Here is a 13,352-nt window from a genome sequence, read left to right as displayed (position 1 = left end):
CCTGCTGTGAGAGGGTGCTGCTGTGATTTCTCAGAGTAGCAGCCTTTGAGCAGCTCAAGCCTCTGCTTCAGGATCTTAAAGAACCGTACCACCAGGCTGCTCCACTGGTGCCTGCAGACTCCACATTTTCCAAAGATAACTGGCTTGTGAATGGACAGTTCCATGATGCAGCAGCTTGCCTCATGACATTCCGTCCCCCTCCTCCTTGTTTCCTTACTTCCCTAGCTCTGTGTCTGCATTTAGAATTCTCAGCCTGTATTGTTGTCAGCTTTCTGTTTTTGTTCCTATAATAATTTACTGATTCCTACTGTCTTCTAAAGTAGGAAAAATGACTAGCAGCTTTGGTTAAATCAGTTTAGATCAAACCAAATCATTTTGTTTAATCTGCCTGGCTGGTCCTGAGCATTTCTCCAGTAAAATGTTTGAGATATTCTAGTAACGAGCTCTGTGCTCTAGAGTTTTCTGGCATTGTACAAGCTAGAGAAGTTTTCCTTGGTTTCCATATCTTTGCTCTTTCTCTGCCCCTACCTGAGAAGCACACCCTCCATCTCTTCCCTCTGCTGCAGCTTTCTCAGCCAGCCGAGTGCCGGAGAAGCTGGATGTGGTGGTGATTGGCAGTGGTTTTGGGGGCCTGGCTGCAGCTGCAATTCTGGCCAAAGTCGGCAAGCGAGTTCTGGTTCTGGAACAACATACCAAGGCGGGAGGCTGTTGTCATACCTTTGGGAAAAATGGTCTTGAATTTGACACAGGTAAGGTTTATGTGGAGAGGGGTTGGGAGCATGGCTCTATCTTCAGGAGGCTTGGAATAGCCGTTGTGGGAGGATACTGGGCATTTCTGTTGTTTTGGAGGCCCTGTCTTCTTTCTGGGCACCTCTTTCCTTGTCTGACAGTCATATTCACTGGGAACTGAACTGGGCAGGGCTTTGGTGGTTTCTGCTCTAACTCCTCCCTACAACAAGAGTGGGTAGCTTTCTTTGGGTGTAGATTTAGCCATGCAGGACAACAGAGCTCTCTCACCTTGCTTTCATGTCCACCTTTCCAGGGCTCAATCCCCTTATCCCTAAGACACCTTGTTTGTCTGCTTCCCAACAGGAATTCATTATATTGGGCACATGCAGGAAGGAAGCTTTGGCCGTTTTATCATGGACCAGATCACTGAAGGGCAGCTGGACTGGGCTGGCTTGTCCTCTCCCTTTGATATCATGGTACTAGAAGAGCCCAGTGGCCGAAAGGAGTTCCCTATGTATAGTGGAGAGAAAGCCTACATTCGGGGTCTCAAGGAGAAGTTTCCCCAGGAAGAAGCTGCCATTGACAAGTATATAAAGCTGGTTAAGGTAACATAGACATGCTTAGGATCCCCTGTTTATTCCTGACAAGGTTGGCCTTCTCATCAGCAGAGCCACTGGTGAGGGAGGCAGGAAGAGAGGAAGAGTCATGTCTATCCTGAAATCAGCCTCCACCCTAGTTCATCTCTGTGCCTCTAGAGCCTGGCCTCAGCAGCTGTCACTGTCACTCTGGCCTCTAAGGGGCACCATGCTCTCCTCCCTGACCAGGCTGTCTTCTGTGTGGTCGGATCACCACTCTTTCTTTAATTCATCTGACACCAGATTGGGATTTTTCAAAAAGAATTTGGGCAGGCAACTGAAAGCAAAAAGACTCATATGAATGTAGAATGGGAAAAATTCACCAAGTACCGATCTTTAAAAATCCAAATTCAGCCAAGTTCAGCCACGGGTAAGTGTGGCTGAGCCCTCTGCTGGTGTAGGCTATTGGAATGGTGATTCTGTCTCAGCAGTTCTAGAGATAAAACCTGTTTTTCTCTGCTCATTGTCTTCCTCAGTTAGTATCCAGGGGATCCAGTCATGCCATCTTATTGAAGATCCTCCCGTTGCCTGTGATTTATTTTCTCAACAAGTGTGGGCTGCTCACACATTTCTCCCCGTTCCTTCGTGCATCCACTCAGAGCCTGGCTGAGGCTTTGCGGCAGCTACCAGCTTCCCCAGAGCTCCAGGCAGTGCTCAGCTACATCTTCCCCACATACGGTGTGTACTGGCCTTGGGTGGCTCCTGGAAGAGGAGGTGCTGCCCTCCTGGCTTAGTCTTTATTCCCAAATGTGCTTGGCTGACTGAAATGAAGCAATATAAACCCCAGGCCCTCTGGAGCTTATGAATGAGAAGTCTGCCCACCTACCTGCTGCACTCTCTGGTAAAAATGCCCTTCATCCACACCCTGGATGATTTTTCCTTTCAGCCAGCATTGTCCTCCCTGGTCTTGGCAGCATGGCAGTTTGGAGGGAGAATATTCCTACTGGCCCCAGGATCTGTAATGAACCCCATATTTGCATGGAAACTGGCCCTCTGCCTGCCCTGAGCCCATATTTTCTGAGAGGAATCCACATTCCTTTCTGAGTGGTGCTGCTATTGCTCTTGCTTCTTCTCTCCTTCCTTCTGTAGGCGTGCCCCCCAGCAACACCACCTTTTCCATGCATGCTCTGCTGGTTGCCCACTACATGAATGGGGCCTTTTATCCCCGAGGGGGTTCCAGTGAAATTGCCTTTCACACCATTCCTGTGATTGAGCAGGCCGGAGGTGCTGTCTTGACAAGGGCCACTGTGCAGAGTGTGTTGCTGGACTCAGCTGGAAAAGCCTGTGGTGAGTCCTGCATCATGCTTCATGGGTCCTGTGCTGGAGCGGGAAAGTCCTGGGATGCAGAGAAAAGAAAGCACTAAAAGCAGAAAGTGTAGAAGAATTGACTTTCTTATTGGGGATAAAGGCTGGAATCTGCCCAAGCAGTGGGGGGAGAGCGATTGGTCTGGAGGTAAAGAGCATGCAGGAAGGATAAAGGGTTTCATGGTTTCCAGAGAACACTATTTAATCTTTTACTCGGTAGATAAGAATAGTTATCTAGTAATCCATGACCTCTTTGAGTGTAGGGGCTGTGTCTTTTTAATCTTTATGTCTAGATTTTAGCATGTAATAGAGGTTCAATAAATGTTTGTTCAGTGATTGATGGAATGAATAAATAACCTAGGCACTCCCTAGGGCAGAGTGGAGGCCAGCAGGATATCATACCTCAACCTATAAATGGCAGAGTGGGGCCTAGAATCTGATTATCTTGGCACCCAGGTCTTTGCTGTTACCTGCACGGAAAATTAAAATCCCATTGTAGAAGAACTATATGAGGAGACAGTCTATGCAAGGAAGAACTCTGGTAAACAGGTCATCTATGACTCATGGGTGCTTCAGAAGCATCAGGGAAGGGGACAGAGAGGCTGGAAGAAAATAGGGCTGGTATGACGGTGAATTCACCAGATAAATCTTTTAAGGAGAAGGTGGTGAGTGGGTAGCCCAGTGCACCCTCCCCCTGCCAAAAAGCTATCAGTGATCTCTGAGAACATGTTTATAGAAGAGATTAGGAAGCTTCTGGTGGTAAGAGAGAGGTGGCTGTCAGTAGTGTGAGATTTTCTCTCATGTTCATGAGCAAATTCTCCTTCCAGCCTAAAGGGGTCTGTGAAGCAAGGCGGATTTATCAGTTCAATTAAATTCAGTTCAGAATATATTTATTTGTATTTTTATGTGGTAAGCAATAAAAGATGTAAATAAAGAGATAAGTCCTAATCTCTAACTCAAGAAGTTTCCAGTCTCATGGGGAAAGTCACGGCAATATAATGAGTGCCACAAAGAGGCACATACTAAAACTGGAGTTGAAATAAAGGATGGTGGAACAGGGAAGGCCTCAGAGGGAAGGCAGAGGTGCTTGAGCCAGGTCATAAAAGGTCTGAAGCTAGCCATCCAGAGGTTGGGGGAGGTTATTCCAGGCAGGGGAACAGAGGTATGAAAGAGCTGAGTATTTTTAGGCATCTGAAAATAATAGATTGAACAATCAGAAAGTAACCTTTTAGTCAAAAATGATTGACAACCAGCTGTTTCATATGGTTGTACCTAAGAGTTTAGCGAGTGGTCAGAGTTGAGATGGACACGTAGCAGGGACCAAATCATGGAAGGCTGATAGAAGACTTTGGAGTTTATCTTGTAGAGCTTGAGGTGTCATTGGAGGGTTTTAAAGAGAATATATCAGAAATAGAATTATGGCAGCAGTGAAGGGCCTGCGATTCCAGTGGAAGGGCTTCTGCTCTTGAGCTTTGTTGAGGTTAGTGTGAAGGCTCTTGGGTTTGGCTAAAGGTAGCCCACACCGGATGGAGAGAGAGCTAGGGAAGGTGAGTGCAGAGCAATTGTGGGACACGCTCAGAGTGCTTGAGGATGTTTAACTCACTTTGCAGTTTCCCTGGAGCCTGCCTGCCTAGCCCTAAGTGGCGCGGATGCTCAGATCTGAAAAAACAAAGCATAGGCTGGGAGAGACCTATGCACAACATGGGCCTTTTTCTCCTGGAGTGTACAGAACCTCAGCCAAGCTCTTGTGCTTGCAGGTGTCAGTGTGAAGAAGGGTCAAGAGCAGGTGAACATCTACTGCCCCATCGTGATTTCTGACGCAGGACTGTTCAATACCTACCAGTACTTATTGCCAGAGAATGCCCGCTGTCTGCCAGGTAAAAGACCGGGGCAGGGCTAAATAGACTGACCGACAGACTTTGCCTTTGGTGCTTTCTACCTCTCTCTCTGCCAGGACCTCTGATCCCTGAGGGCTGTCCTGTGACAGGTCCCAGGGTCCCACCCAGGCCTGCTTCTCTCCAGGCAGCCATGTTACCTGTTCAGCTTGCCCTTCTTCACTGTATGGTTACTGTTTTCACTGCTCTTATGTAGCTCAGCCCTGAAAACAGGCTAATGGCACCAGCCCCCACCTGGCTGAAGGACCGAGTGTCCCTTTGGGTGTGGAGTTGGGTGCTGCCCCAGATGAATCTCAGCTTGAGAACTTTTCAGGGATGATGCTTTACCAAGACTCCAGTGCTGGGGTCCTTTGTGTCCAGCACTTTTGGGGGTAGAGATTTTCATAGTTCTGCCTCTCAGAGATGGGAACCAGATATCTGCTGGCCTTTGGCAATGGGAGCACCTTTGTTAAATCTCACTGCTGAGCCGTGAGGAGGTGACTGGAGATGGTTTGGAGAGGAAATTTTTTGAGTGGTAAAGACTGGTCTGACAATATCAGCAAGGGAAGATAAGGCTGGCATGGAGAGGAAGGGCTTGGTATAATTGTGCCTTGTTTGGGACCCAAGATTATATTCTGCCGGTTATATGGTTCTTGGGTCTCTTCTAGTTGGGGAAAGGGAAAGCAGGAGCTCAGAGAAGGTAGTTGCTGTTCTAAGGGGCCTCTGAAGACCTAGGGGTTTCATTCCTGGGCTCCTGGTTCTCTCCATGCTCACCACACCCCACCCAGAGAGGGTGTTGCCAGCAGCGTGACTACTGCTGGATGCTGAACCCGGGTGATAAAAGTGCTTCTGTGGCTCCAGGGCAGTCCACTGCTCCTGGCTATGGCTGTGGAAACTCAGTTCCCCTTTCATCCTCGGTGTGCTCCCACAGCTGGTGTCTGTAAATCGCCTGTTTGCCCACTGTAAGCGTTATAACACCCCCTTTTGCTCTTGAAAATGGCCTGTTTGGGAAGTTAGATTCTATGGTCACACTACCCATACCGCTTATTTCTTTGCAGCCTCTGGGGTTAGCCATCGTCTTTCAGGAAAGTCTCTTTTCCAGCAGACAGGTAGCCTATCTATCTGATTCCTTGTAGCATCCCCAGCGCCTAGCAGAGGGTTCAGCACATTTTAGGACCTCAACAAGTAGTTGCTAAATGAATCAAGCATAGTAGTGCTAGAGATGGTTCTGGGAATGGAACAAAGGTTAAGAATTAATGCGAGCAATTTCTGGAAAACTGGTCCGGAGTGATTTGTTGAGAGGTGAGGAAGCCCAGCTGTTTAGGTCCGGGGGACATCAGATGGCTGTTGTCTTCCACCACAGTGCTGTTCTTCCCTCCTCTCCAGCTGAATCCTGAAATGCCAAATGTCCACAATGCTGTTCGCATTTGTTTATCTGCATTGCTTACCACAGGAATTATGTATATTCATTCATTAGGTGGCTTATATTAAAGTTAATACTGAAGTCAAGGCTTATAACAAACTACTGTTCACATCTGGTCTTCACAGCATGGAGGCAGGTTGGCCTGAGACTGTCCTGCAGGTGTCGTGGGTCCACCCAGGGAGGCTGGGTGCCAGCTGCTTCTAAAGGTGCTTAGAGTGGGAGTGGAAGTGGAAGAGTAAGAGTCTGGGCTTGCGTCCTTTATAGGCAGAAGACAGGAGAGTAGGCCCCTGCCAAGTCATGTTGAAATAACATAAAATGGCCAGGGCACTAGGCTGACAGCTGAGGATAGGCTGCCAATACCATGAACAGGCAGTGGCGATCTCTGGCACAGTGAGCAGCCCTCACCAGCTCTCTCTGGCAGGTGTGAAGCAGCAGTTGAAGATGGTGCGGCCCAGCCTGAGCGTGCTGTCTGTCTTCATTTGCCTACGAGGTACCAGGAAGGACTTGGGGCTGCTGTCTACCAACTACTATGTTTATTTTGACACAGACATGGACAAAGCGTAAGACATTTGTGTGTATGTGGCGGGGAGAGAGTGTCAGTGTGGGCTACAGCCCACAGGGCCCCTGCTTCCTCCCTGGACACTGGGCAATCAGGATATAGAATGGAAGGAAGTGGGCAAGGATTTACTCCCGGAAGGGCTTTTTCACACCTAGGCTGTGCCTCAGCTTCATCTCTGGGGCCTAGGGGTATGGGGTGGGAGGAAGACAGGTGTACCTGGAGATGAATTGTCCTTGGGGTGGTGGTGGTGGCTGTGAGGACGGAGGCCTCAGGCCTGGCAGTCACACTTGTTTCACTCCCAGGTTAGAACGCTACTTCTCTACGCCCAGGGAAAAGGCTGCAGCACACATACCTGTTTTCTTCATTACTTCCCCATCAGCCAAGGACCCTACTTGGGAGGACCGATTCCCAGGTGGGGCTTAAAGTCCTGTGGGGAGGGTGTTGGGGTGGGAAGTGACTGGGCAGCAGTGACCCAGGCTCTGCATCCCTAGACCGGTCCACCATGGTCGTGTTGGTGCCGTCCTTTTATGAGTGGTTTGAGGAGTGGCAGGAGGAGCCAAAGGGAAAGCGAAGCAGTGACTATGAGACCCTCAAAACCTCTTTTGCTGAAGCCTGTTTGTTGGTTATGATGAAGCTGTTCCCACAGCTAGAAGGAAAGGTAGGTAGACCATGTGGTTGTGGTGACAGACTTCTTGGTACCATTTCTCCCTTTTCTTTGGGGCAGGAGAATAAAACCCTGAGATAACTGAGCCCCAGAGAAGGCAGAGAGCCCACACAGGCATCAGCTCATTCAAGGAGAACAGAAGAGGAAAAGATGAGGGTCTCACAAAGTCTCAGTCCCACCCTATGGCTGCCTTTTTTCCTCCTTAGGTGGAGAGTGTGACTGGAGGATCCCCGCTGACCAATCAGTTCTATCTGGCTGCTCCCCGGGGTGCCTGTTATGGGGCTAATCATGACCTGGGCCGCCTGCATCCTCATGTGATGGCCTCCATCAGGGCCCAAAGCCCCATTCCCAACCTCTACCTGACAGGTATACTGCCCTGTTTTGCCATGACCTGAGACCCTAGACCTCCCCATCACCCATAGTCTTCAGTTCATATCCTCGGGTTCTGCTGTCCCCTGCAGCCTCCCACACCCTTAGCTGGGCTGCCTTGGCAGGTTGTGGATCCTGGGCCTGATCTGAAGCCATCTCAGGGTGGCCCTAGCATGGAGGGATAAACATGAGAGCCCTTGCCTTGCCCTCTTCCCCACTTGGGGGGCTGCTCATGGGCCTCTGCTCTTACCTCCTAGGCCAGGATATCTTCACCTGTGGGTTGATAGGGGCCCTGCAAGGGGCTCTGCTGTGCAGCAGTGCTGTCCTGAAGCGGAACTTGTACTTAGACCTTAAGAAGCTTCATTCAAGGATCCGGGCACAGAAGAAGAAGAATTAATTCGGTCAGGAATGAGTCAGAGGAATTCAGCCAGTGCTACGACAAAGCCTCTGACTTAGCCATCATGTCTTTCAGCTTTAGTTTCTGCTCACATATAGCACTCTCATTTGTTTTTGATTTCTGCATGGTCTGACACACGTCTAATATAGATCACAGTTCTTTAACTGAAGCTCTTCCATCTGGGGCAAGGGATGATCTTTCACACCTTATATAACATGCTAGCCTTTCTAAAAGGCCCACTGTGGGCTACTGATTTGGATAGCCTTAATGTCTAATCAAGCAGTGCTCTACGTCCCATGCTCATACTTCCTAACTCTGAACAATCAAACCGAATATTCTTTTGGTCAGAACTCTTGAAAGTGTTGGTCATCCACTCATAGTGCTGTCCTGCAGTTGTACACTGTTGAGGAAAAAGGGTGCTAATGAGGTTAAACAGTGCAAAACATGGGTGTGGTGCTGATTGTATCTGTATAGGTTCAAAGGTCTCCAGATCCTGTTTCTGCTGGTTCCAGTGGCTCTTGCAGAAGGTGGAGAAATGCTTGTGAAAGGTTCAATGTGGTGGTGGGGGCTGGGATAATTACAAGATATAGTAGTTAGCATAGTATATGTTAGAATATCTAGTTCATATGCAGACAGGCCCTGGGTTGGCCTTCCTGATTGTGGAGACACTGGGTTCTCAAAATGGCAGTACAGAGATACCCTCATGGAGCTCAGTACCTGAGCCTCAAAGCTTATCTTTCAAAGATAAACAGCAAAGGGTGATATTAGTAGTCAGGTACAAGATTGGAAAAATGACTTCACTGGGGTTGAAGCAGGCTGCAAGAGCATTCCAGGCCAAGGGTAGAGCAGAGGACAGGTGCCAAGAGGTAACTGAATGAATAATAACAAAGGATCCTGCTACCTCCTAAACCTAGAACATGGGCTGCCCAGTGGGGAAGAGGAGTGGGGCTAGAAATCAGTCATGTCCACCACACAGCTACAGAATGTATAAAGCCTGGGAATGGCATTTCCAGTTTACTGGTACATAGATGGAGATTGGCTGGGAAGGTGAATGAAGACTAAAGATTAAAAATAAAAAATAAAATGACCTTTCACTTATGTTAAGCCTTATTTCAGTCAATTTCAATGCAATTAACAAATATAATGGTTTTATAGCTTTAATATTTGAAACTTATTTTGGTTTCTGTGCAACAATACAAAATTACATCAAGATGGTATTCACAGAAGCAGCTCAAGAAAACATTAGGTACTGAAAAATACTTACCAGACCAAATAAACTTTAAAAAAATTAATTATAGTTAAGTTACAAAAGGCTGAAAATACAAAACATTGCAAAACAGTGGCAGTCTACTAACTGGGTGAACAAAAAAGGAAACCATGTCAATAAGCAATCATTATTTAACACAGTAAACTTCTGAATTAAAGGAATATCTATCAGAGTATGAAGAGGCTGGCTTAGTTGGCAGCTTGAAATTTCACAGCTCAGACTCAACCCTTTACAGAGGAGTTTCTAAACTTGGATAGTTAGGAAATTCACGTAGCTTGTAGAACTAGCTCAGTTGTGATTCAGTCTTGACCAAGATACACAGTTAAAGTAAACCTGAAAATCTCTTCCCAGGATCCTTACATAAGAGAAGCCATGCCAAACCACCTTGCCAGCAAGTTTTCAGAAAACAGCTGACAGAACTACAAGGTCTGGTGTGTAACATGCTCTCTTCCCTGTTCAAATGATTCAGCACTTCAGAACATGTGCAAAGAGCATGCTACCTTTTATCACACATGCAGCATTATGTATCAAGTTACCCTGTAAAAACAAGGGGCAGGCTTCCTTTTTCTTTTCTTTATTTAAATGACAGGAACTGGAACAATGAGAATTTTAGAGGTTTAGAATTGCCAAATATTTCATTAAAAGCCATCATGGGAAAAGAAATGCCAAAGTATATATAGCTAGTTGTCAGGTCTTTCCAAGTGGTCTTAGCCTTTTGAGAGAGACTAGCGTTCTACTCTCCCAGAGTCCAAAAAATACTCTTTAAATCTGCTCAGTAATCCAACAGGAAAACAAGCTCCTCTATTAACATCCATGACTGATGCATAGATTCCTAATAGAAATCACCCTTCAACCAAAAGCTGGGGGCAGGAAAGGAAGCACACAGCTGTCTAGAGAGGGGTGCCTGTCATGGCTCCCTGGATTTCATTGCCTGCCCAGCCCACCTCCGTCTTGAGATGCCTCAGCCAGCTCACCCTCATCCATACAATCTCTAGGAAAACATGCTTCAGTCTCTTTAAAAGATTATGCAGAAAACAAGTTTTTCTTTGGTGTGAGAGATTTCCTTCAGTGCAATTTCTAAAGTGAAACTTAAATTCTACTGTACTCTTTCAGTACAAGAAATGATACTTATCAGAGGTTCTAAAGTGGAGTTACATGGATTTCACAATACTTACGTGTCCACTTGATGCCAACACTCTTGGTTCCCGAAACCAACTAACCTTTCTGCTCTCTTTATAAACAAAATCCATCAATAAGGGACACAAACCAGTAACCAGAAAGAGCTGTGTGAAACCTCAGTTAATTTGCAACCATATGTCCTAAACAAAGGAACTGAAGTACCTAAGGAATGTCACTATGCTAGGCAGATATGCAGACAGTGCCAAGGGCACTCCCACAAGTAGCTTGGTTTTCTTGGGGAGATCAGACACATCACATACTGACTTTTTGCTAAAGTTCCAAAATTTGTGATTGGCATTATTAAGAACTATGAAAGTAGAAAGGAAAGAGTCAATCATAGAGGTGGAATTAGGTACATGGCAAAACTTGAGCTGGGCCCCAAAGAAACATTTTGAGGAGGTAAAGGAAAGAAAAGTAAGGAGAAGCAACCTAACCAAAGAACCATGGGAAGTCAGGGAACGAAGGACACAGCAAGAACAAAAACAGGCCTAGACTGGCACCTCATAACAGGGGCCTTGGGCCTGGCTAGGATGCAGAGAAAGATGGGCAGGAAAGTGCCCATCTGCAGAGTCCTCAATACTAAAGAGCCTATAAACTCGATTCTCTAAGCCAAGAGACAGACAGAAGCTTCAGATCAGGGCAAGTATTTTAGAAAGATCAATCCGGTTTCTATATGCATGCAAGAGAAGATAGGAGAACCATTAAGGTGGCTCCTGAAAAAAAATCCAGGAGAGGTGAAATGGGTGGGAGTATGGGACAAGGAAGCAAGGAAAATGGAAAAAGATTATAGCTGGAGCTATCTTTTTTTTTTTTTTTTTAAATGTATAGGACTTTTTACGACAGGTAAAAATGGTAAAAATGTAGTTTGGAGAGGATTAAAGAAACTGAGCAGTTGCAAAGGGCAATATAATGGGTAGAAGAGAGAAATTCAGTTTTAGTGACAGTAGGACAAGTAAACTGAAGTATTCAGCACACAGCAAGACTGGTTTCTTTGAGAACTAGGCGAAGGATAAAGACTTGGGAGTCACTTACTCAGAGGATGAAGAATGGATGAATTTCTGAGGAAATGAAGGATTAGAGAGACCTGGCTTTGAGAACCAGCATCAGGCAAAGGACTTCTTAGACTCGTGGGCAGTTTGTAGGAGAATCTAGAAGAGGGGAATGTCTACTTGGTCAATAATATCTAATTCTATCAAGGTCAAGACTAAGTTTTGAGAACAAGCCACTGGATTTTGTGATCTGAACCTTCATAAAAACAGTAGAAAGTCAAGGACCAAAGTGAATGGCAAGGTAATGGAAGCAACACTTATTGGAGAAGTTGAATAGTAGAATGAGTAACAAACAGAATGGATGGGCATGGGAGAAATCTAGGCAAGCTTGACGTTTGGAGGAAAGGTGCTAGTATAGATGGGCAGGAACAGACAGCACTAGAGGAGGAAAGGGAAAAGGGAAACAGAAAAGGGAATAAAATAACCATGGTCTTATGGAATGCTAGAAGAGCCTGACAGAAGACTCCTCGGATTGGAGGAAAGTATTATAAGACTGCTGCACAAGTAGAGAGAATGATGCCAAGAAGAACATTCATTTCTTATCTCTACAAATAGGTACGTGCAGAGAATGAAAATCTCAACTAATTTTAAGTAAGGTAGAAGGTTATACGACACAGGATGACCTCTTCTTTAGACTTACTTCTTCAACAGCACAGAATTCATCATATCCCTCTCACTTCCCACAATTTTTTACTTCCCTGAGATCAGTTATTGTATTTGTTTTTTCTTTTCAGAAACAACTCTTTTTAGGCTCTCTATAATAGAGTAGCATGACTAGAAGATTTAAATAAAACTTTAAACACTACTCTCAGTTATCCTAAGAGAACTCTGAATTTCTTAAATTTTAATAACTCAAATGGGATATAAAAAGAATTTTTACTAAGTTACCCTTAGCACTTTACAGATGAGAGGATCATTAAACTAGATTAGATGAGAGGATCATTAAACTAGATTAAAGTAAAAGACAGTATAGTTAGTTTCTAAACAAAAGTATTTGTCTATTTTAGGCAACAAAGGCAAAATAGAGTTTGTGGGCAACCTATTTCATAAAAGGCCTTTGAAAAAAATGCAGACCAAAACCAAAACTATCCAAAACCCTTCCACATCTTTGCTTGCACAAGCACAAACCTACCTTATTTCAAAGTTCCTGTTACAATTTTGAGTATGGAGAATGCAGTGTTTCAATAATCACAACTATATTTTTAAAAATCTGTGACGAACAGTGGCTTTAGAACGTTACTCCTAGAATCCCCAAGTTCAGTTTTATGCTCAGTACAACCAAATGGAAGTTGATTCACTTTGTCTTAAGTAATATGAAAATACCAAAAATGTGAGGAACATATGCTAGACAGGTTGGACCTGCAGGCAGTAAAGCACTTTTTAAAAAAAAGCAGCTCTTCTGGTTTGCCGCTAAAGCCTTTGAAGAGAATTATGTGTTCAAAGTAGCCCTTTGCCCATCAGCATTCACCTTCTACATCTTTTGTAGGGTACATCCCCCAGAGAGACCTTGGCAGAAAAGCACCTCAACCTGCAGAGTTTTCTCTTATGTCTGTGAAGATAAATAGTGGCAAATGCAATGCTACTTTCAAGGGGTAGCTTTACTACAGAGCCAAGGTCCAAGGGAGGGTGGTCAGCAGCACTAGCTTGCCTAGGGCTGGATCTCCCTTTGGTCACAGCTGGGTTCCCACATGCTCCTCCTCACACTCAGGGGGAAAGGATGGAAGACACTAGCGGAAATAACAGGGACACAGGAATATAGGGTCACCAAAGTACAGGTGCAAAAAACAAAGCAATCCTCCCCCACCCAACCTATGCCAGCCCAAACTTGCCACCAAACCCTAGAGGTTTGATGTCTCCTGGGTCTCTTGGGTCACATTACTTTTCTCTTCATTTCTCTTGATT

General features: G+C 45.6%; 1 protein-coding gene across 4 annotated transcripts in view; it reads left to right on the top strand.

Annotated features, from left to right (window-relative positions):
- RETSAT (retinol saturase) overlaps window positions 1-9,054 on the top strand; it is an 11,102-nt gene extending 2,048 nt beyond the window's left edge. Inside the window, exons 2-12 of one of the 4 annotated variants that reach the window (XM_015593842.2) lie at window positions 567-749; window positions 1,093-1,334; window positions 1,841-2,042; window positions 2,152-2,205; window positions 2,454-2,651; window positions 4,427-4,546; window positions 6,388-6,526; window positions 6,828-6,937; window positions 7,017-7,183; window positions 7,396-7,555; window positions 7,816-9,054. In XM_015593842.2, the coding sequence (XP_015449328.1) occupies window positions 567-749; window positions 1,093-1,334; window positions 1,841-2,042; window positions 2,152-2,205; window positions 2,454-2,651; window positions 4,427-4,546; window positions 6,388-6,526; window positions 6,828-6,937; window positions 7,017-7,183; window positions 7,396-7,555; window positions 7,816-7,955 (1,715 nt within the window). In that variant the 3' untranslated portion in view covers window positions 7,956-9,054. The remainder of the gene's footprint in view (window positions 1-566; window positions 750-1,092; window positions 1,335-1,840; window positions 2,043-2,151; window positions 2,206-2,453; window positions 2,652-4,426; window positions 4,547-6,387; window positions 6,527-6,827; window positions 6,938-7,016; window positions 7,184-7,395; window positions 7,556-7,815) is intronic. The other 3 variants (XM_025050884.1, XR_001517392.2, XM_006917687.3) reach the window with 3 other exon arrangements.
- The last annotated feature ends 4,298 nt before the right edge of the window (window positions 9,055-13,352 follow it).

The sequence above is a fragment of the Pteropus alecto genome, unplaced genomic scaffold (genome assembly GCF_000325575.1).
Source record: "Pteropus alecto unplaced genomic scaffold, ASM32557v1 scaffold117, whole genome shotgun sequence".
In the NCBI taxonomy this organism is placed as follows: Eukaryota; Metazoa; Chordata; class Mammalia; order Chiroptera; family Pteropodidae; genus Pteropus; species Pteropus alecto.
Note: the sequence above shows the minus strand (reverse complement) of the source record. Positions and strands in the feature narration are given on the sequence as shown.